The 24,181-nt window shown below is 39.8% G+C and overlaps 1 protein-coding gene across 7 annotated transcripts in view; it reads left to right on the top strand.

Moving 5' to 3' along the window:
* HECW1 (HECT, C2 and WW domain containing E3 ubiquitin protein ligase 1) overlaps window positions 1-24,181 on the top strand; it is a 462,565-nt gene that overhangs the window by 250,386 nt on the left and 187,998 nt on the right. For all 7 annotated transcript variants that reach the window (XM_032758252.2, XM_032758254.2, XM_032758251.2 and 4 more), the window contains one exon: window positions 7,748-7,842. In XM_032758252.2, the coding sequence (XP_032614143.1) occupies window positions 7,748-7,842 (95 nt within the window). The remainder of the gene's footprint in view (window positions 1-7,747; window positions 7,843-24,181) is intronic.

The following is a 24,181-nucleotide window of genomic DNA, read 5'->3' as shown; positions in this document are numbered from 1 at the left end:
GAAGAGAGCAGTTAAAAACCAACCAGAAGCCAGGCACAGTAGCTCACACCTGAAACCCAGCACTTTGGGAGGCTGAGGCAGGCAGATCATGAGGTCAAGAGATCGAGACCATCCTGGCCAACATGGTGAAACCCTGTCTCTACTAAAAATATAAAAATTAGCTAGGCGTGGTGGCGCACACCTGTAGTCCCAGCTACTCAGGAGGCTGAGGCAGGAGAATCACTTGAACACAGGAGGCGGAGGTTGCAGTGAGCCAAGATCGTGCCACTGCATTCCAGCCTGGCAACAGAGCAAGACTCCATCAAAAAAATAAATAAAATAAAATAAAATAAAACAGAAATCAAGCAACAAAATGGCAGTAGTCAGTCCTTACTTATCAATAATAACAACAAATGTAAATATACTCAATTCTCTAATTAAAAGGGATAGAGTGGCTGAGTTAATAAAGAAACAAGACCCAACTATACGCTGCCTATAAGAAACCCACTTCAGCTATAAAGACACATATAGACTGAAAGTACTGAGGTGGAAAAAGACATTCCATGCAACTAGAAACCATAAAGGGCAGGAGTAGCTATGCTTACATCAGATAAAATAGACTACAAATCAAAGACTGTAAAAAGAGATAAAGAAGGTCACTATATAATGATAAAGGGGTCAATTCAGCAAGCGGCTATGAAAATTATAAATATCTATGCACCCAACACCAGAGCTCCCAAATATGTAAAGCAAACATTAATAGATCTAAAATGAGAGATACACTACAATATGATCATAATAGAGGACTTCAATACCCCACTTTCCATAATGGCCATATCATTCCAGCAAGGAAATGTAAATAAACTACACATTGCCCACATGGCCTAACTGACACCTATAGAACATTTCACTCAACTGCTGCAGAATACACGTTTTTTTATCAACACATGGAACATTCTTCAGAAAAGACCGTATATTAAGCCACAAAATAAGTGTCAACAAATTCAAAAAAGTAGAAATCATATCAAGTATCTTCTCTGACCACAAAAGGAATAAAACAAAATCATTAACAAGAGAAACCTCAGAAACTACACAAACACATGGAAATTAAACTACATGCTCCTGAACAACTAACGGAGAAATTAAGAAAAAAGTTTTAAAATGTTTTGAAACAAATCAAATAGAAATACAGCATACCAAAATGTATGCGGTACAGTAAAAAGCATTACTAAGAGGGAAGTTTATAGCAATAAACACCTATATCAAAAAAGTAGAAAGACTTTAAGTAAGCAACCTAATGAAGTACCTTGAGGAACTAGAAAATCAAGAACAACCCAAACCCAAAATAAGCAGAAAAAAGAAGTAAAAAAGAGCAGGGCAGAAATAAATTAAATTGATACCTCAAAAATACAAAAGATCAATAAAATGAAGACTCAGTTTTTTTGAAAGGATAAACAAAGCTAGAATCACTGAGAAAAAAAGAGAGGAGACTCAAATAAATAATATAAGAAAAAAAAGGAGACATAACAACTGAGACCTCAGAAATACAAAAAACCATTAGCAACTATTATGGACAACCATACACCAACAAATTGGAAAACCTAGAAAAAATGGATAAATTCCCAAATACATACATCCTACCAAGAGTGAACCATGAAGAAATAAAAAACTGCAACAAACCAATAATGAATAATAAGACTGAAGCCATAGTAAAAAGTCTGTCTTCAGAGAAAACTTCAGGACCTGATGACTTCATTGCTGGATTCTACCAAATATTTAAAGAAGAATGAGCACCAATTCTTCTCAAACTCTTTAAAAAAATAGAAGAGGAGGGAATACTTCCAAACTCAGTCTGCGAGGCCAGCATTATCCTGATACCAAAGCCAGACAAGGGCACAACAAAAAAAAGAAAACTGCAGGCCAATATCACTGATTAACATAGATACAAAAGTCCTCAACAGAACACTAGCAAACCTAATTCAACAACACATTAAAAAGAGTATTCACCATCATCAAGTGGGATTCATCACAGGGATGTAAGGATGATTCATCATATACAAATAAATAAATGTCATACATCACATTAACAGAATCAAGAACAAAAACCATATGATCATTTCAATAAATGCTGAAAAAGCATTTGACAAAATCCACATCCTTTTATGATAAAAACCCTCAATAAACTGGGTATAGAGGGAACATACCTCAAAATAATAAAGACCATGTATGACAAGCCCACAACTAGCATAGCACTGAATGGGGAAAAAATGAAAGCCTTTCTTCTAAGATCTGGAACAAGACAAGGATACACACTTTCACCATTTTTATTCAATATAGTACTAGAAATTCTGGCCAGAGCAATTAGGCAAGAGAAAGAAATAAAGGGCACCCAAATTGGAAAGAAAGAAGGTAAAGTAGACTTGTTCAAAGATGACATGATTTTATATTTAAAAAAAAAGATTCCACCAAAAATTGTTAGAACTGATAAACAAATTTAGCAAAGGTGCAGGATACAAAATAAACATACAAAAGTCATGTATATATACCAACAGCAAACAATCTGAAAAAAGAAATCAAGCAAGTAATCCTATTTACAATAGCTACAAAGAATGTAAAATACCTAGGCATCAATTTAATGAGCAAAGGAAAACTGTAAAACACTGATGAAAGATGTTGAAGTAAACATTTAAAAATAGAAAGATATTCCATGTTTATGTATTGGAAGAATTACTATGACTAAAATGACAGTTCTACCCAAAGCAATTTACAGATTCTATGCAATTCTTACCAAAATATCAATGACATTCTTCACAGAAACAGAAAAACTAATCCTAAAATGTATTTGGAACCACAGAAGACCCTGGATAGCCAAAGCAACTCTGAGCGAAAAAGAGCAAAGCTGGAGGCATCATACTATCTGACTTCAAAATATGCTACAAAGCTGGCCGGGCGCAGTGGCTCACGCCTGTAATCCCAGCACTTTGGGAGACCGAGGCAGGCAGATCACGAGTTCAGGAGATTGAGACCATCCTAGCTAACACGGTGAAACCCCGTCTGTACTAAAAATACAAAAAATTAGCCGGGCGTGGTGGCAGGCACCTGTAGTCCCAGCTACTTAGGAGGGGAGGAGGTTCTCCAGCCTCAGCAGGAGAATGGTGTGAACCCAGGAGGCAGAGCTTGCAGTGAGCCAAGATGGTGCCACTGCACTCCAGCCTGGGTGACAGAGCGAGACTCCATCTCAAAAAAAAAAAAAAAAAAAAAAAAAAAAAAGAAAAATATGCTACAAAGCTGTAGTAACCAAATCAGCATGGTAGTGGCAAAAAATAGACACATAGACCAATGGAACATATAATAATAGAGGACCCAGATATAAATCCAGGCATTTACAGCCAATCCATTTTCAACAAAGGTGCCAAGAACATGCAATGGGGAAATATTAGTGTCTTCAATAAATAATGCTGGGAAAACTGGAAATCCATATGCAGAAGAATGAAACTAGACCCCTATTGCTCATCATACACAGAAATAACATCAAAATGGATTAAAGGCTTAAATCTAAGACCTAAAACTGAAACTATTAGAAGAAAACATTGGGAAAACTCTCCAGGACATTGGTCTGGGCAAAGTTTTCTTTGTGTAGGACCTAAAAATCACAGGCAACAAAAGCAACAGTTGACAGATAGGATTATATCAAGCTTAAAGGCTTCTGCACTGCAACAGAAACAATCAACAAAGTGAAGAGACAAGCCAAAGAGTGGGAGAAAATATTTGCAAACTATCTGTCTGATAAGGAATTAATAACCAAAATATACAAGAAGCTTAAACAACTCAAGAGCAAAAAAAATCTGATTTTTAAGTGGCATCTTTTAAAAGATGTGAATAGACATTTCTTAAAAGAAGACAGACAAATGGCCAACAGGTGCATGAAAAAAATGCTCAACATCAGTAATCATCAGGGAAATGCGAATCAAAACCACAATGAGTTATCATTCACCCCAATTAAAACAAGACAGGGAGCAACAAATGCTGGCGAGAACACAGAGAAAGGGTAACCCTTGTACACTGCTGGTGGGAATGTAAATTAGTACAGCCACTACGAAAAACTAACAGATTCCTCAAAAAATAAAAATAGAACTACCATATGACCCAGCAATTCCATTACAGGGTATATAGCCAGAAGAAAGGAAATCAATATATCGAAGAGATATCTGCACTCCCATGTTTATTGCAGTACTGATCACAACAGTCAAAATATGGAATCAACCTAAGTGCCCATTAATAGATGAGTGGATAAAGAAAATGTGGTATGTAATAGTATCCAGCCATAAAAAAGAATGGAATTCTGTCATTTGCAGTAACATGGATGGAACTGAAGGTCATTATGTTAAGTGAAATAAGCCAAGCACAAAAAGATAAATATTGCATGTTTTCATTCGTATGTGGGAGCTAACAAAGTGGATCTCATGGAGATTGAGAGTAGATTGGTGGTTACCAGAGACCAAGAAAGGTAGAAGGAAGAAGATGAATAGAGATTGATTAACGGGTACAAATATACAGTTTGATAGAAGAAATAAAATCTAGTGTTTGATAGATCAATAGAGTGACTATAATTTATAATAATCTATCATATGTTTCCAAATGGCTAGAAGAGAATAATTCAAATGTCTCTAGCACAAAAAAAGACAAATAATTAAGATGATGTATATCCCAATTACATTGATTTGATCTTTACAAATTATATGAATGTATTCAATCATCACATGTATCCTGAAAATATGTACATCTATTATGTATCAATAAAAAACTAAAAATGGAAGAAACAAAGAAGAGTACAGAGTTTGAAGTGTTCCATGAATTCTTGGCTCAAAATATGCACTGATCTGCTCATCTAGCAATAGAGTTCAATGCAAGATTGTATGTAATTTCCCTGACCTTTTTGCTCAAAGGCATTGAAATAATTTTTTCTTTAAATGGAAATCTAGTAGTGCCCGTTTGGGATTCCTGGTACCTAAAATTCCTTTCCACCCAACTGAGCTGAAGGTGAGGCCACTTGGCCCCTCCATGCTTATCCCACCGGCACCTACAGGCAGAGTATCTCATGCACTAGGCAACACTAACTCATTGTGATTAACTAGATAGATGGCTCACTGCTTTATTCAGAGTCCTTCCCTGATCCCTGACTTACAGGAAACTTGCCTCTCAGGCCAACACAGTATTGGATCTGAGTGTGTAGACCTAACATGGGGACAACTTTGAGGTGTCTTGGAGAATAAGTACAGAACTGGGTTATAAGATTGTCCACCAAGAGCTTGAAAAGACAATCAACAGACATGTGAAAGAACTATAGAGAAAGTGACTCAGGAAGGAAACTCAAAGTACAGGCATATCTGAAGTAAGAACACATCCACTAACAGAGGGACTGGTTAGCATCCAGGCATCACCCAGGTAATGGAAAACCTAAACAACTGCAATTAAATGGCTTCAAAAAAATTTAAATAGCTAATTAAAATTTAATGAAAAAGTTTAACCCTACTAATAAATAAATGAAACAAAAATAATAATCGGAATCTATTTTAAGCCTATTTTTAAGTGATGATGCTCAGTGCTAACAAGGGTTCTATGAGATGGTCAGAGTCACATTTCCTGATGGAAGTGTAAAGTGTTATTTGGAAAGCAATTTGGCCCCAGGAAGGGAGGGTCCTTAAAATATTTTTTTTTTTTGGAGACTGAGTCTTTGTTGCCGAAGCTGGAGTGCAATGGCGTGATCTTGGCTCACTGCCACCTCCACCTCCCGGGTTCCAGCAATTCTCATGCTTCAGCTTTCCAAAGTAGCTGGGATTGCAGGAGTGCGCCACCACGCCCAGCTAATTTTTGTATTTTTAGTAGAGATGAGGTTTCACCATGTTGGCCAGGCTGGTCTCAAACTCCTGACCACAAATGATCCACCCACCTCGGCCTCCCAAAGTGTTGGGATTACAGGTGTGAGCCACCGCGCCCGGCCCATATCTTTTAACCTAAAGAAGACTACTGCAATATTCATATCTACAGCATTGAGGAAAGCTTTACATATCAGTTAGGTTTAGGTTTAGCTACATGTAACAGAGATCCTAAAATAACAATGGTAAACTGCATAGGTGTTATTTTGCCAGGGAGGCTGCAAAATGTAGTACGTTAGCTGGACGTTATCACTCAAAATAAAACTGAGATTCTGTTATTAAGGAGGAAAGGTAGAATGGATGTCGGGTAGGTATCTAGCGATTTTTGCTCCGTTGTCCTAGGGAGAAAATTTGAACTTAAAAAATAATTTGTAAAAAGTAATTGATTTTCAGAGAAAAGCCTGAATTTCCAAATATAGGAATATTTGTAATGTGTAAATCTATTCAATTGTTCTATATAATAAGTAATGTTATTTGAGGAGTTTTAAATGATAGTTGGCCATGCTTATTTCATAATGTCAATTTTTTTAAAAAGCAAAATGTATTATTCTATAGTTTCTATAGTCTCAATTATGCAAAAATCTCGGAAGATTGTTATTTCATTTATACTTATCTTCATTTTTCATATTTTCCATTCTGAGCACATTTCAAATGCATGCTAAGAAAATTGTAGACATTATTTTTAATATGATAATTGAAGGCAAATTTCCATATTTGAAAGAAAATATCTCAAATTGGAGATTTCTCATATTGTTTCAAACAAAATATAAGGGACCAAGACATAGCCTGCTAATTTTTTTAAACTTTAAGAAAACAAATCCTATAAACAGTGAATTGGGGAAAGCAAGTCACCTTCAAATGAACTAAACTCATGTTGGCTACAGATCTTGTCCTCTATGGAACTAAATGCCAGAAGGAAAAGGACTCATGTTATTGTCATTTAGTCATCACATCATCACAATCACTAACATTTACTGAGCACTTAATTGAATCTAAGCACTTTTATTTGCTTAAGCAACATCTTATGAAGTCCTATTTTAACAGGGGGTACAGGGACTTATTCATTGTCTCACAGATTGTAAATAATGGAGCTGAAATTCAAACCCAGTGTGATCCCCCTAAACTCTTTACATTCTGCTTAACCATTTATAGAACTTCTTTTTTTTTTTTTTTAAATGGATTCTCACCCTATTACCAAGGCTGGAGTGCACTGCAGTGATTATAACTCTCTGCAGCCTTAAACTCCTGAGCTCAAGCAATCCTCCTGCCTCAGCCTCCCAAGTAGCTGGGAACTACAGATGCGTGCCACCACTGCCAGCTACATCTATAGAACTTTGAAGGAAACAAATTGTGATGCAAAGAGGTTATCATTGATGGGTACAGGAGTTTAGAAAATATGCCTCCCTCCCATGTACTTCAATAACTTCTTGAAGTCTTTCTGCAAGTTACCAAGATATTAATCACAATGAATTAAATAATAGGACATTACAGAAGAAACAGACAGGTGATAGGCATCCACCCACCTCACATCTTAGAACTAAGGGTTTTAAATCAATGACCTCTAATGGGGTAGGATGGATGCTGAGAAGTCTAAATAATGGACTTAACTTGGATACAAAAATGTTAAGGCCAAAACAATTTTTCATGTCACAGTTTTAGGAAGAAATCAGACCTGTCCTTGAGGCCACATGAGGAGCATCATTGTCGAGTATGGCCTGGCTTGCTCGTGGGGGGAATTAGGTTGCAGTTCTTAGAGATGTCCTCTGTGGCCATAGCTGTCTCTCCCTGGGTTATACCCTACTTCTCAGTCTCGTTTTTTGTTTGTCTTTCAGCTGAAACTAAGATCTGCTTCAAATACTACCATGGAGTGAGTGGGGCCCTGCGAGCAACCACCCCCAGTGTCACGGTCAAAAACTCGGCAGCTCCTGTAAGTCTCATTTCTCCGTCTTTGGTTAGACCTAACTCTGGTCTTTCTTCACTTTCCTATTTTGTTCTTGTGCGTGCATGTATGTGTGTGTGTGTGTGTGTACATGTACATACACACATATGGAGATATAGTGATAGATTGATTATGAATAAATGGAGAGACACCTCAAAATAGTCAAGAGGAATGAGATCCATAGTCGACCTTATTAAAGCTCATGCTACACTTGTGTGTTAGGGAGGAGCCAAGCTTCTGTATTTTCCTTAGATGGCCAAATGTTTCTAATAGAGACATGTGCAATCACAGCGAAGAAGCCTTTTCTTTGGATCACATTTTTTAATTGTTTGGTTTTAAATATTTATATTTTCTTATTTTTTTCTTTTATTGTAAATAAATTAATGGAGTAGGATTTATTGCCTCAGGTTGATTTTAGTCTTAGAATTATAACATGATAGGCCTGGAAAGACCAGAATCTCTCACCCTTCTCTGTGTATAAATGAGGACAGTGGCCAAGGAGCCTAAATAATCTATCTCAGGTCACAGAACTCGTTGCAGATCCAGGATTTAAGTCACTTCTTTTGTTCCCTGCTGTGTGGCTTTGCTCAGGCCTATGGTAATAGATGCCATCTTTCCTAAGTTACAATCCAGTTTTAATCTTTGTAGTGCTTCTCACTTAGTTCTTAATGCATCTGATTAGGCTGAAATGCACTGAGAAATGGCATTCCTCTTCCTTTTCACATAAATTTAAAATGACCAACTGGGGAGGCTGGACAGAAACCAGTGGGGGACTTTGTCATGCTAGTGGAAATAAAAAGGACTCTCTTTTTTTCTTTTTCTTTTTTTTTTTTTTACATTAAAAAAAAAAAACAGGCCAGGCGCAGTGGCTCACACCTGTAATCCCAACACTTTGGGAGGCCCCAGGCAGGTAGATCATTTGAGGTCAGGAGTTTAAGACCAGCCTGGCCAACATGGTGAAAACCTGTCTCTACTAAGAATAGAAAATTAGCCAGGCATGGTGGCGAGTGCCTGCAATCCCAGCTACTTGGGAAGCTAAGGCAGAAGAATCACTTGAACCCTGGTGCAGTGAGCAGAGATCGCACCACTGCACTCCAGCCTGGGCAACAAGAGCGAAACTCCATCTCAAGAAAAAAAAGGGGGGGAGAGAGAGAGAGAGTATTTGACATGAAATATGAATGATTCAGAAAGGACTTTGACTCCAAAAAATATTCTAGTTTGCTGCTTTGCAAATCAGTTCTGCAGCATCCTGAAGATGAGCTGATTGAGGCCTTGGTAGTAAGCAGTAAGGTAAGCAGGCCCCAGGCCCAAAGCCTGGCTGCCTCCATCCTCGGCAGGACTGGACACTGAACTGGGTTTACCATCCGGGAACTCATAGTGGGAAGCACAGTGGGAAGAGAGGGAGAGGCACATGTGCTTTTGACGGCTTCGCCGTTTTTGCCTCACTGGCCATGCAGATTGGAACGTGATTCCTGTCTGTCTGGGACAGCAGTTTAAGTGTGAGAATCTAGGGAGGTATCCTCGGAGTTCCAGAACCTCTCTTCCAGGCCTGTTTGGGCATCCCTCAAAAGAGGGTACCCCTTAAAACCAGACACGTCCTGACACCTGTTAGCCAATCATTGAGGGTGGAGTGACAACTGAATCAAAGTAGCTTAGTGACAGCTAAATCGAGGCAGAAAAGAAAAAGTGAACCAGAAGCTAGGGAGACAGAGCAGGAAGGCATTGAGCACACAACAGGCAGAGAAAGAAGGAGGCGGGAAGTGGAGTGAAGCCAATTAGGGAAAACCCTTCCACTGCAGGCCTGGCCTCTTGCCACTGCACAGCAGGTCACTGAATGAGGCAGACACAAGGATCCCTCAGCAGGGATGGGCTGTGCCCACTGACGGGACTGGCCTGTTGGCTCAAGGCTTGGAGGGGAGAGGAGTTCCTCACCTTCTTCTACTCTGGAATGATACTGTGGGTGTGTTGGCCAGCCCTGGAATTCAGACAAATTCTTACCTGAAGCACTTTTTCTTATTTAAATAAAGCTCCCTAGAGCATTTGTCTTCTCTGAGTTCAGCCTGCTGGAGACTCCAGATGTTCACCTGCTGCTCAAACCAGTGCAAAATGTGAGACATCATCACAGTGTTGTGCAATGTAGGCTTAAAATTAAGCAAGAGGCCAACTGCCCAGAAAATGGCCTCTAAAGTATGATGTACAGCCCCTTAGGGCAGGATAAATTTCCAACAAGCATATGCTCCCCAAGGGCTGCCATCACCAGAAACAAAGGCTTGTACCTCAGAAGAGGAAATGAGATGCTTCCATCACACTGTTGACATAAGGTTCAGCAGGTGCCTGATTGCTACTGCTCTGACCTCATCTTTGTCATTCCACGTGAGCTGCTGCTGCTCATACTTCAAACTCTGGCATCTTGAAATATTTTGACATATTGCTGTCATCCTTATTTTTATCTCCTTAATGATTTTGTCACACAAATCAGTAGACACTTGGGCTGACACTTGAATGTACATCCTGCAGACAACTTTTATTCCTCAAGCATGTGAGAGCTCGATCGCATAGCCCCTCTGCCACCAGGGACAAAGAGAGAAATCCTGGGCTCCTGTTGTCATGGTGAAAATGAGTCCCTGGAGTCCCAGGGCAGAAGGCAGCACACACTATCCCACAGGACTGTATTTTCACGGGCAATTAGGTTTCATAGGAGCCACACTAGGAGGAGCCCCCTTTGTTTGATGGCGTGGCACACTTCTCAAAGCTGTTTATCACGCATTATTCTAGTTGATGCCCAGCACATCTGTGGAGAGAGGCAGGAACTACCATTCTGGTTAAGTGATCATTTGGCTATATGGTGATGGAGCAGAACCACATTTCACTTATACTTTTTGCAACCCAGCTCAGTTTGGGTATAATCTAGCAGTCTTCTGGGTTAAATAAGCCTTTGCAGTCTGGTCTGGGGACTTGAGCACACAGTTTCTAAGGGGGAAATGCTGTGAGGTTTCCCTAAATCAATTTGTTAATACACTTGGAGTATCAACTTCTAGGTTGAGGATTGCTGCTGCTGCATTCATCTCTTATGAAGAGTTGCTGTGTATTGCCATTATATCACGTCCCCAAAGTCACTGAGTTGGTTTGTGACAATACGCTAAACTACCATTCTTTGAAAAGGAGGAACAAGCTGTCACATACTCCTTTGGTGTAATCAGCGCTTTAATTTTCTGAGCATTGTATGGTCTCATGATGCATCAGTTCTTTTTTTCGTTGTCTTGTTCCCTCTCATCTTTGTCTTTGTCCCATGGGCAACTGTTGAGGTCCTTGTTTAAAAAGAGGTTGTCTTCTACTCTTGTCTTTCTGGGGCTCTCATTTATTGTATATCAGAAACTATGATGGACGTACTTATAGAGATAGATGAAATATAAGCCCTGTCACTGAGAACTCATGGTTACTCCATTATAAATTATAATACTATATAAAGTATCCAGTACTGGAGCGTGAAGCCTGCTGTGCTGGTGTATAGAGAAAGCCGTGACCAGGCACCTGCAGCAGCTGTGCTGGCTGTGGGAGGAGGGAGTGTGGCCTGAGGCAGGTGCCATGAGTGGGCCTTGGCCATGCCTTGAAGACAGACAGGCAAGGCCAGCAGAAGGGATGGCCTGTACAAAGGCATGGGGTGAGAAATGGCTCAGGCCTGGCAGGGAAAGAGACCTAGTTGTCTTAGGTTTAAAGAATATGGGACTTATTGTCCCTATATATCCTCCTGCTTTTCATACTTTTTGTGTCTTATTGGTAGCACCTATCATGTTTTATATCTTTCTTTTATTTTCTGTAGAAAATCACTGTCAAAGGCAAGTTCTTCCTCTCCATATTCTGGCCCTTGCTAACTCCCCCTTGTGCATTACCATTACAGTCTTCTTAAATAAGCCCCATGATATATTTTTCCTTCTCTGATTATACATCAAAAAACAGAAATCAGCCCATCACGAAAGTTTGCCAAAGACAGGGTGGGTAAACTGTCCTCAGCCCAACACACAGTCCACTGAAAATAACCAGGCTGCCCTGCTGGGTCTAGACCTGACAGTGAGTTTTCACATCCTCCTCTTCCCACTCTCAGGCACCCAGCCGGCATCATCTGTAGGGGCTGCTGGAGGGAGTGGGGGCCCTCCCTTTGCCTGCCGGTTCTCCTGCAGTGCCAGAGATTCTGATGCAGTCTGAAGCTGTTGGTGTGAGCCAGGTAAGTGAGAGTCTTTCAAGTCCCGAGCATACTGCTCCCACACCTGGTTTATGAGACCCTCCCTGCAGAGCGTTCACCTGGCAGTGCAGTGGGCCTCCTCCCCACCCACGCTGAGGCCTGGGACTGTGGCCTCCAGATAGAAAATAGGTAGCCGGGGAATGACTCTGGCAGAGTCCAAGAAATTGGGAAAGGCCACCAGCATGCAGGGCAGGCTGAGGACATGATGTTCCCACCCCGTGTGGGGCCATCTACTCTGGAGTAGAGACTTCTGTAGATTTAGAGGCTGGGTCATGTGTAGTCGAAGATGTATTTCTTATGTTGTCTTTAGCAGCATTAAAATGTGTGGAAACCCCATCAGGATTATGTTGCACTGGATTATTCTTGTTCTCACCTCAGATTGCTGTTGTTTATTTATTTACTTCATATTCTGTATCTTCTGGGTCTTTCAATAAGAAGTTGGAAGTAAACATAGGAAGGTCCTCTCCTCTTCCTTCATGTTAATCTAGTGCCTCTGCAACCAAGCTTTTGATAATAACTGAACAGCATAACATTCAAAGTAAAGTTCTTTGCCGAAGAACAAAGAACAGCTGGGTGCAGTGGCTCACGCCTGTAATCCTAGCACTTTGGGAGGCCAAGGTGAGTGTATCACATGTGGCCAGGAGTTCAAGACAAGTCTGGCCAACATGGCAAAACCCCATCTCTATAAAAAAAATAAAAAATAAAATAATATTAGCCAGGCATGATGGTGCACGTCTGCAATCCTAGCTACTTGGGAGGCTGAGGCACAAGAATTACTTGAACCTGGGAGGCAGAGGTTGCAGTGAGCCGAGATCACACCGCTGCACTCCAGCCTGGTCGACAGAGCAAGACTGCCTCAAAAAAAAAAAAAAAAAAGAAAGAAAGAACAAAGAACAAACTTAAACTATCTTTTCACTAGTTCATGTTTACAGATTCATTTACTTTGTCAGACCCCCTGAGCAGAGGTAAGAGTTGACACTATCCTCTTAAGAAAAAGGCAACTCAATAGGACATTTCCCCACCAATATAGGCTAAATTCGCACTCTAAAATAGGGTCAAGATTTTCCTCCTCCACATCAGTCTGAGTCTCCTGCAGTGGACAAATAATTGATAAATACCCTCCCTTCCCCAAATTCTAGGTCATTACCTTTGGCTATAGTAAAATTTTTCTTGGGGATTTTAAAAGTAGATATTTCAAAAAAATATTTCAAATCATAATAAAGCAACTATGGACCAGCTGCTATAGGATATAAAATGTCCCGGAAAATACTTCAACCAAGCTAGTAGCAAAAGGAATCCACAGGTTGCCGACTGATGGGACCAGCTACCTAGAATTGTTAGACACAAGCCAATTAATTTGGAAGACACCTCAGCTTTATAATAAATGATCTTGAGCCCTTGTGCTTGGCAGAGATTAAATGGCAAGACCAGGTTCCAATAAACATCAGTCACCATGTATTTCAATATTGGGGTGAAGGTCCCCAAAGTTGCCAAAGGATCCCCTGCATCCAGTGTGTCCAGATGAAGTCTCAATTTTACCCTTGAAATGTGTCGAAAAGGAGTTTCTAAAAACTAATGGAGAAGGAGAGAATTTGTTCTCTGTTTAATTGGGATGGACTACACTGCCCCAGTGAGGTGGACCTGCCCCCTGAGATCCTGGGAGAGCAGGCAGCCTTACACAGACCTCAGAACCACAGGACTGCCCAAGATGCTATTTTCTCTTAATTGTAGTTTTCTATTCATTATGCTATGTAAAGAACTGTCTCTGCACAAAGAAGGACTTGGGGAAATTTCAGTCATTTTCCTCAACTTGTAAGAAAATGGGGCTTTCTAAGGATTTAGTTGGAATTCTGGCTTTCATGATATCTCCAGGTTCATGGCACTATAGCCATGTTCTTAAACTTGCCTCATTTCCAGTTCTGATTTTGGAAACTTGGCCCCATGGTATTTTGGGAAAGTGACATGGCATTTATTTTTTGACTTGGATTTTATAATAGCCATAGCAGCCTTTTGTGAATTGTTTTCCTGTTGCCTTACTATTACATCCAGAATTTATTTTTGCAGCATATCACCAATACTTAGCTAACCAGCACTAAAAGGAAACCTCATTAACAATATTATGATGAGACAAAATTTCGAGACTTAGTCCCTAATAGTCTAAAAATCTGTTTCTAACTGAAGTAATTCTAGTTATGCTAGGGAAGCAAGATGTCTGAAGAAGTTATACAGTACAATATTCTATTTTTATTTATTCCCTTCATAAATGTCTGTAGCCTTTTCTTAGAGGAGAATTTAAGAAAGCATTTTGATTTGTAGGAGCTATAGATTAAATGATACAGATAAAACACAATAAATGTAATCTTGAGTGCTTGAGCTAGAATTACATACATGATTATTTACATGCAGAGGATCAATGCTGCCCAGACGTTTACTAGAGGGTTTTAGAATGACTTTTTAAGGGGTTATTTTACAAGATCTTCTGACTATTGTTAACTTTTAAACTTTGTCTCCATTCTCAAAAGTCAAGGGTGGAATAGAAAAGGAGTTTCCAAGGGTGATAGAAGTCGATGGTTAGATATCAACATAATGTGTAATTTATTCTAGCTGAGACTCCACATCACATTTTTTTCTCACTGCTAATCTGGCAAATTGTTTTCTGATGCTCAAAGCCTCTTGCCTCTAATCGTCTTTCCCCAGAACCTGCTTCCACTTCCTCAGCCCTTCTGCTCCCACCTCTCCAGTCCATGCAACATTCTGTCCCTCAACCATGGAGATCTGCTCAGAACAGTTATTCTGGGCATCTTTATGTAGCCTGTGGCTTCAATGTCATTTATGTACTTAGTAAATATTTGTCAGTAAGCTCCTTGGGGCTAACCATTAGGCATGTAAAACCAAACAAGACAAATCCCCATGCTCATCAAGCCACCTGCCTAAGATACGGGCAAGTGTGTAGCGGGGAGACAGACAAGAAAATAGGCAATGACAGAGCACTATTCCATGCCTCTGGAGGTGGACAATATAGGGTACTTTGTAAGGACCAATTATGGGCAGGCCCAGAACATGATGCAGGGTTTTCCAGAAGGAGTAAGCTGAAATGTGCACACACCACAGCCATGATTTCTGATCAAGCCCTTTATTTCTTATAAGCAAATTTAACCCAGAAATATAGTGGCAGCTTATTCATAAATGTGTCTCCTGCAAAAGTCCCTTCAGGTTTTGATCAAACTAATTTCAGGTTTGATCAGCAGTGGGGACATTTGTACATTTGCTTTCTGGGCAAGGCATCAGGTGGACTTGCCCTTCTAGAACAGAAAGAAAGGGAAGGGATTGGGCATCTTCTCTCTAGATAATTTACCCAGGCCCTGCTCACAATCTCTAACCTCTCAAGGAGACATTTTGGAAGTTTAGATTCTATCCCAGCCCAACATTAAGGAATCTGTTCAGTTTGAGGGGAAGAGGTCCAGAGCTCACACTAACGAAGCATTCTGGGGTCTCAAATCTGGAGATGCTGTTTTCTGAAACACCTTTCCCACCAGCTATGGTTCAGCTGCCATAGTGTAGGGGTGGGTGGTTTACATCCTTCCTTTCTGGACTCTAAGAAGCAAAATGCCAAATCACATTCTGTGATCCCCAATGGTTGGTTCTAAACCTTCTCTTCAAGTTGCATTTTCTGTAGAAATGACATTAGAAAACATTTATGGAAAGTGGAAATGGAAATCCTAACGGAAAGTGGAAATCCTTTCTGTTTGTAAGAGCCACATTCTGAAATTGGGGTCAGGACAACTATGAAGCCCTGGTGTTTCATGGACACATTTGCACATGTTGCTAGGAATGGATCCAAGGCACTCATCAGATAAACAGGGTTCATGGCTCCAGAAAGATAATGGACTTCTGTCATAGGAAATATCAATGTCACTCTTTGCTGACATAAAGAGACAATTTAGGGCCAGGCACAGTGGCTCATGCTTGTAATCACAGCACTTTGGGAGGCTGAGGCAGGCAGATCACTTGAGGTCAAGAGTTTGAGACCAGCCTGACCAACACGAAGAAACCCCATCTCTACTAAAAATACAAAATTTTCCAGGTGTGGTGGCGCATGCCTGTAATCCCAGCTACTCGGGAGGCTGAGGCAAGAGAATTGCTTGAACTCGGGAGGCGGAGGTTGCGGTGAGCCAAGATCGTGCCATTGCACTCCAGCCTGGGCTACAAGAGTGAGTGAAACTCCGTCTCAAAAAATAAATAAATAAATAAAGAGACAATTTGACAGTCTTGGTACTGTTAAAAGTCTACCATTGCCTTTTTGGGAGGGAACACCTTAATCTTTGGCAGCACTATGAAAGCTGGAATGTTCTTATTTACTACCTGACCTAGAAATTGTGAATGAACTCATCAAGATAAATATATTCATATGATGAATCTTGACATGAATATATCCAGTGACCTAGAAAAAAGAGGACATGAAAATTAAATGAGGACTTCTTAAACAAAACACTTTTCTCTTCTTTCTCTGCAGCAGGGTCCAAATGTTGACCTCTCAGGGATTAGAGGCAAGGAGCTTAGCACAGAATAGACAAAAGGAAATGTTCACTTTCCCTAAAACAAAACAAAATGGATGAGTTCACAGGTGAAGTCTTTCAAATGATGGAGGAATAGATAAATCTGATACAGCTTAAGCTTTTAAGAGCAAAATCAACTAATTTACGTCATTAAAGAAAAGACAAACCATTTGACAAATGGGCCAGAACCTAAAGTCAGTTTTTAGGGGGGAAAAATGCAATGGCCAATAAACACACAAAAGATATTCCATCAAGAGAATGAGAAGACAAATTACAGACTGGAAGAAAATATTTGCAAAATACGTATTTGATCAAGGGCTAGTATTCACAATGTACCAAGAACTCATGAAAGTCAACAATGAGAAAGCAATCAAGCCAATTTTTAAAAATGGGCAAAACCCCTGGATAGATATCTCACCAAAAATATACAAATGGAAATTAGCATATGAAAAGATGCCCAACAATATATGTCATTAGAGAATTACAAATTAAAACAATGAGGTACCAAAGACACCTATTAAAATAGCCAAAATCCGAACACTAACAACACAAAATTCTGTCAAGGATATGGAGCAACAGGAACTCTCATTCATTGCTGGTGGAAATGCAAAATGGTACAGCTACTTTGGAAGACAATTTGGTTGTTTCTTACAAAACTAAACATACCCTTACCATATGATTCAGCAATCTCACTCCTTGGTATTTACCCAACGGAGTCTAAAACTTACGTCCATACAAATATCTGCATATGTTTACAGAGGCTCTATCCATAATTGTCAAAACTTGGAGGCATCTTGGAAGCAAGATGTCCTTTAGCAGGCAAGCAGATAAATTGTGCTACATCCAAACAATGGAATATTATTCAGTACTAAAAAAAATGAGCTGCCAAGCTATAAAAAGGCATGAAGAAATCTTAGATGCATATTACTAAGTGAAAGAAGCCAATCTGAAAGCCTGCATAATTTTACAATTCATCTATATGACCTTCCAAACATATGGAGACAGTAAAAAAGATCAGTGGTTGTGAAGATTTAGCGGTGAGGGAGGGATGAATAGGAGGATCACAAAGGATTTTTAGGGCAATGAAATTCTATTTTTTTTTTGAAATGGAGTCTTGCTCTGTTACCTAGGCTGGAGTGCGGTGGCACGATCTCGGCTCACTGCAAGCTCCACTTCCTGGGTTCCCTCCATTCTACTGCCTCAGCCTCCCGAGTAGCTGGGACTACAGGTGCCTGCCTCCACACCTGGCTAATTTTTTGTATTTTTAGTAGAGATGGGGTTTCACCGTATTAGCCAGGATGGTCTCGATCTCCTGACCTTGTGATCCGCCCGCCTCGGCCTCCCAAAGTGCTGGGATTACAGGCGTGAGCCACCACGCCCAGCCAATGAAATTCTTTAATATGATACTATGATGGTGGCTACATGTTATTATACATTTGTCAAAACCCACAGAATATACAACACCAAGAGTAACCACTGATGGGAAGTATGCACTTTGGGTAATAATGATGTGCCAGGGTAGGCTCATCAAGTGTGACAAATATGCCACTCTTATGTGGAACGTTGGTGGTTGGGGAGGCTGTGCGTGTATGGGGGACAGGGAATATATGGGAATGCTGTGCTTTCTGCTCAATTTTGCTGTGGACCTAAACCTGCTGTAAAATAAATGAAAGGCTATTTTTTAAATGCTCCAATCAGAACGCAAAAATTCAAAAGTTTTATGGTACCCAGGGATGATAAGAGAGTGAAAGAAGCGTGTGTACAGTATTGGGCCCATTTTTTTCAAGGCAGTTTAGCAAAATTTATCAAATTTATCAAAATTTATCGTGGGCATATTTGCAAAAGCTATTTGGGATATATAGACAAAATTATTCATTGCTGCATTGTGGGAACAGCAACGACAGGAAAGCCAGTGTCTCCATTAGGGAGACTGGATGATACACTCTAAGGGCAAAAGCAGCAGGGGAGCAGATTGTGATTATGGGGAAAGGTTCTCAATACATTTTTTCGTTGATGGTGGATTTTGTTTTGTTTTGTTTTGAGACAGAGTTTTGTTCTTGTTGCCCAGGCTAGAGTGCAATGGCACGGTCTTGGCTCACTGCAACCTCCTCCTCCCTGGTTCAAGTGATTCTCCTGCCTCAACCTCCCAAGTAGCTGGGATTACAGGTGCCCACCACCACACCCAGCTAATTTTTTTGTATTTTTAGTAGAGATAGGGTTTCACCATGTTGGCCAGTCTGGTCTGGAACTCCTGACCTCAGGAGATCCACCCATCTCGGCCTCTCAAAGTGCTGGGATTACAAGTGTGAGCCACAGAGCCCGGCCTCAATATGTTTTATGAAGTGCAAAAGCAAGGCTCAGAGCAGTGCTTTTAATATTACCTCGTTGATGTAGTTTTTAATTAATAGATAGAAAAATTATTTCCAGGAAAGGATAACAAGAAATGAGTAACAGTGACTACGTTTGAGGATTATGTGGGAGTGGGGTGTGCAGGATTTCACTTACCATTCTGTGCCTTTTCTTTTTTTACCTGTTTATATTTACTAACAAAGGGTTATTTTCCTTTTATTATTATTATTATACTTTAAGTTCTAGGGTACATGTGCACAACGTGCAGGTTTGTTACACATGTATACGTGTGCCATGTTGGTGTGCTGCACCCATTAACTTGTCATTTACATTAGGTATATCTCCTAATGCTATCCCTCCCCGCTCCCCACTGTTTTCCTTTTTTTAGACTTGTTTATGTTTTCTAACAATAGATTTCTTTTTTTAAAAATCACAAGAATTATCAAAATAGTGGGATTGTGGCCTTTTGTGTTTTCTCTGTTAACTATTTTAACATCTATAATTTTTTTAATAATTTTTTTACAAGGAAAAAGCCCATTATATTTTTTAAAATATTCCCTTTTCTCTCTTCTCATGACTGGTCTGGCTTTATCTAGATGCTCAAACTTGTAGTGTCACAATTTAGTCCTTGATGCAAAGGGAAAGAATGTTGGCATGTGCTAATATATGAGTGCTAAAACAGTTGCCAAATCCCTCCTTTTCCAGAGCAGGGGTCAGATATCCATCAAGTGATATAGATGCCTGTTTAGTCTACCCATCAACCCCACAGCCATTCCTAAGGGAATGATAAACAGAAAAGACAAAACCAATCAATACTGAAACCCATGATTTAATTAAATCCAGAGATGAAGACAGTGCTCAGGCCAGAAATGGAGAGGAATTTCTGATGATTATAATGTCGTTAAGATGCCCCAAACCTGGAGCAGGAAGAGATGGAGCAAAGCAGACTGACAGTGCTGGGAGTCGCTGCAGGCATCACAGTGAGCTCTGTGGTGCTGCCCGTGCACTTTGGTGTCGTTCTGCCTTCTTCTTTTTTTTCTTTTTGAGACAGTCTCCCTCTGTTGCTCAGGCTGGAGTGCAGTGGCTTGATCTGGGCTCACTGCAACCTCTGCCTCTTGGGTTCAAGTGATTCTCCTACCTGAATTTTGTATTTTAGTCGAGACGGGGTTTCTCCGTTGGCCAGGCTCGTCTCAAACTCCTGATCTCAAGTGATCCTCCTGCCTTGGCCTCCCAAAGTGCTGGGATTACAAACATGAGCCACCATGCCTGGCTCCTTTCTTCTTTTCTTTCTTTTTCCTGTCTCGCTCTGAAAAAAGAATCTCACTGTTTTTTTTTTAAAGTTATTTTTTTCTTTGCCTGTGCCTACAAATACAAATTTGAGTAAACTGTCCCTTCTAATGGCTGGTATAGTAGATTTACGTGTTTTTTTTTTTTAATTTTTAATTGTGGTAAAATATACATAACAAAATTTACCATCATAACCATTTTTAGCATATAGAGCTCAGTGACACTGTGCATTCACATTGTCCAACCATCATCACCATCCATCTCCAGGACTTTTCATCTTCCCAAACTGAAATTCTGTCCCCACTAAACACCATCTCCTCATTCTCCCCATCCTCGGAGCCCTTGGCAGCCACCATCCTACTTCCTGTCTCTAGGAATTTGACCACACTAGGCACCTCATATAGGAGGAATCATACAGCATTTGCCCTTTTGTGCCTGGCTTATTTCAGTGAACATAGTATCTTCAAGGTTCAACCATGTTGCCGCGTGTGCCTGAATTTCCTCCCTTTTCAAGGCTGAATAGTATTCCCTAGTATGTAAATGCTTTATTCTGATTATCCATTCCTCTGTAGGAGGATCCACGGGTTGTTTGATATAAGTATTTCTTGGAGGAAAGTCCACTGGTTATTTGGTCAGGTAAATTATTTGTTGTTACATTCTTTGCATTGAAATAAGTTATCACTCATTTCATATAAAAAGTATTCTGTGGTTCAAATAAAAAGAAACACTAAGAAAATTCATAGAGGTTGGCTCCTTTTGAAATAAATTCAATGTAAAGAAATTCTAGAAAATTGAATCTGTTCTCTACATGATTCAAGAGAACACTGTATCTTTGAAACTTCCTGAGAGAGCAATGAATGGTAAGAAGGACAGTAAGGAGATAATGGGTCCAACCTTTTGACCAACAGTCACAGGTAAGTGACTTAGAGACCATGGGAAAAGGAATTACTGAATTAGAAGACAAACTAAAACAAAATCATCCCCAACCCAGTGGAAACAGAAGATGAAAATAGAACTTTTTAAAACCCAGAAATCTAATTTATGAGCAACAGATGTTTCTAAAAAATAACAGAGAGAAATATAATAACCAGTGAAAAAAAGATGAAAACATTTTTTGATCTAAAAAAATACATACCTAATTAAAATTGAAATTCCTCATATTTCAGATAGCTGGAATTGATATAATAAAATATATATATAGGTTCATAGTAGAAAATTTAGTAGACACATAAATAAGAAAAAACAATAATAATCGAATACACAGCAAGCTTCCAGAACTACATAGTCCTTCTTACCATTCATTGCTCTAATAAAGTTTTAAAAACAAAATGTGCTTTTGAGTCATGTTAAGAACAATGTGAAATTTCCTAAAATTTCCTTCAGTTTCTTGCAATGAATTTACTCCAAAAGGAGCCAAGGGGTTCCTGGAGGAAGAATTTTTGAACTGAAGAATGCTATAAACAAACAGGAGAAACTGTTGGACGCCTGGAAAATAGCAAAAGCCAAGAAAATTTGAACGTTCTCTTCACAGCACAAAGATGTGCTTGGTCAGATGTCTATTTAAAGGGAAAAAAAAATAGTTCTCTACCGTACCAGTTGTCAGTGATAAGTGACTATGCCAAATACAGACATTCTCAAGCACGTAAAAATAGAGAAATTGCCCACATGTCAAATATACGATTTCAGGATTAAGAAAATTGTGGATGGCAGAAACTGGTAGTGAATAAGGAAACTAGTTACTTATAAAGAGATATGCTGAAATGATTGCAAGGATGTATTATTATTTTATTACTTAAATATATATTGTATGGCTTATGGCACCAATTAGCTAAATAAAAAATAATACAGAGGTATTCTGTAACACTTGTTTTTTAAAAAGCTCCAGGCCAGGCACAGTGGCTCACACCAATAATCCCAGCAGTTTGGGAGGCTGAGGTGGGCAGATCACTTGAGACCAGGAGTTCAAGACCAGCCTGGGCAACATGGCAAAACCCTGTCTCTACAAAAACTACAAAAATTAGCCAGGCATGATAGTATGTGCCTGTAATCCCACCTACTGGAGGGACTATGGCGAGAGGATTGCTTGAGCCCTGGAGGTCAAGGCTGCAGTGAGCCATGATCAAGCCACTGTACTCCAGCCTGCGTGACAGACGAGACCCTTCTCAAAAAAAAAAAAAAAAAAGGAAATAAAAGCTCTTTAAAAATCAAGATTTGCCATGGTAAATATAACATTTGAATGAAAAAGGCAGTATAATTACTGGTTGAGGTGCATATATATAATCATATATATATATGAAATATGTATATATATAATCATATATATATGAAATATGTATATATATACACACATATGTATACACACACTATTTTATTTTATTTTTATTTATATGAGCTTGATCATCTCCACATAACCCAATAAACCAAACATATACTCACCTATTACAATACTTAACCATGAAACACTAGAGGTTTTTAGAATTAAAATTAGGACCAAAACAAGCGTGTAAGATGTCACCAGCTCTAACATTTAAAAAGTAAAATAGTACATGTTCCTTGGGAATCCATATAAACAAAAGAAAAATGTCACTGTAATAATCTCACCACCCAAGGAGCCTCAGGAACCTGCAGAAAGGAATGGCTTTTTGATCATCTCTGACTGCAGAGCCAGCAATTAAAATAAGTGTAGCAAGTCTCCCTGGGATGGGGGTAGCCAGCCAGCATCTGGGCTATGTGGATTCTCCAGGCCATTGGACACCATGCCCTTTACTCCGTAGGTGCCTGTGAGTTGGCAAAAGTCTAGCTGATTACATCCTGGTTTTTAAATCCTAAATGGCCTCTCAATAAAAACTCTTTTTATTAACATTTCACTGAAGGATAAAAAATTTCAAATATAGCTCAGCACGGTGGCTTACACCTATAATCCCAGCACTTTGGGAGGCCTAGGCAAGTGGATCACTTGAGGTGAGGAGTTCGAGATCAGCCAACATGGTGAAACCCCATCTCCACCAAAAATATAAAAAATTAGCTGGGCGTGGTGGCAGGCGTCTGTAATCCCAGTTACTTGGGAGGCTGAGGCAGGAGAATCGCTTGAACCCAGGGGGCAGAGGTTGCAGTGAGTCATGCCATTATACTCCATCCAGCCTGGATGACAGAGCAAGGACTCTGTCTCAAAAAAAAAGAAATTTCAAATATATAGATCTTGATTTCAGATTTGTAACTTTCAACTCCAGCATTCCATTTAGTGGTCACACTCTAGTGAAAAAAAAAGACTTTTCTTCAGGTAAAAGTCTTGAGAAAAATAAATTCTTACTTCCCAAGGATCTCACAGAGCCAACATGAGTAAAGTTAGTCTGACTTGTAAGCAGGTGAATGAATGTAGCACAGAGGCATTCGGGCAAGTCAGAGATGCCTGGGACTGTGCTCTTCCCATCCGTGGCCTCACCCAACACCATGAGACCCAGGGTAGGGAGGAAGGCAGCCCAGGCCTGTCACCTCCTCCATACCAACTACCTTTTCAAGCCTGTTCTGAAGGCAGAATGTTCTACTATCAGTGCTTTTTAGCCTTCTTGCTCTATGAGGACAGGGAAGTTCAGGTTGATGAACAAGTGGATTAACTATGATCAACTCATTTCTTTTGCTTCAAAACACACATTAAGACTAACCCAAAGAGCAAAGCCCTCAAAATGCGCTTACTCAAGAGTTTGTGGTTCACTGTGACCTCACCCTGCCCCCTCACAATAATTAATCTCAGGTTCTAGTAGATCATTAGATCCCACTTCTTTCAACCATCTAAACTAGGTGAAAGTATCCCTGGATTTAAGGTGCTGTAGCTTAAGACAGGACTGGTGCTCTTAGATCAGGGGTTTTCTCCAGTGGGCTGTTTCCTGACAGAGTC

This window comes from Hylobates moloch, unplaced genomic scaffold (genome assembly GCF_009828535.3).
Source record: "Hylobates moloch isolate HMO894 unplaced genomic scaffold, HMol_V3 SCAFFOLD_1, whole genome shotgun sequence".
Taxonomy (NCBI): Eukaryota; Metazoa; Chordata; class Mammalia; order Primates; family Hylobatidae; genus Hylobates; species Hylobates moloch.
Note: the sequence above shows the minus strand (reverse complement) of the source record. Positions and strands in the feature narration are given on the sequence as shown.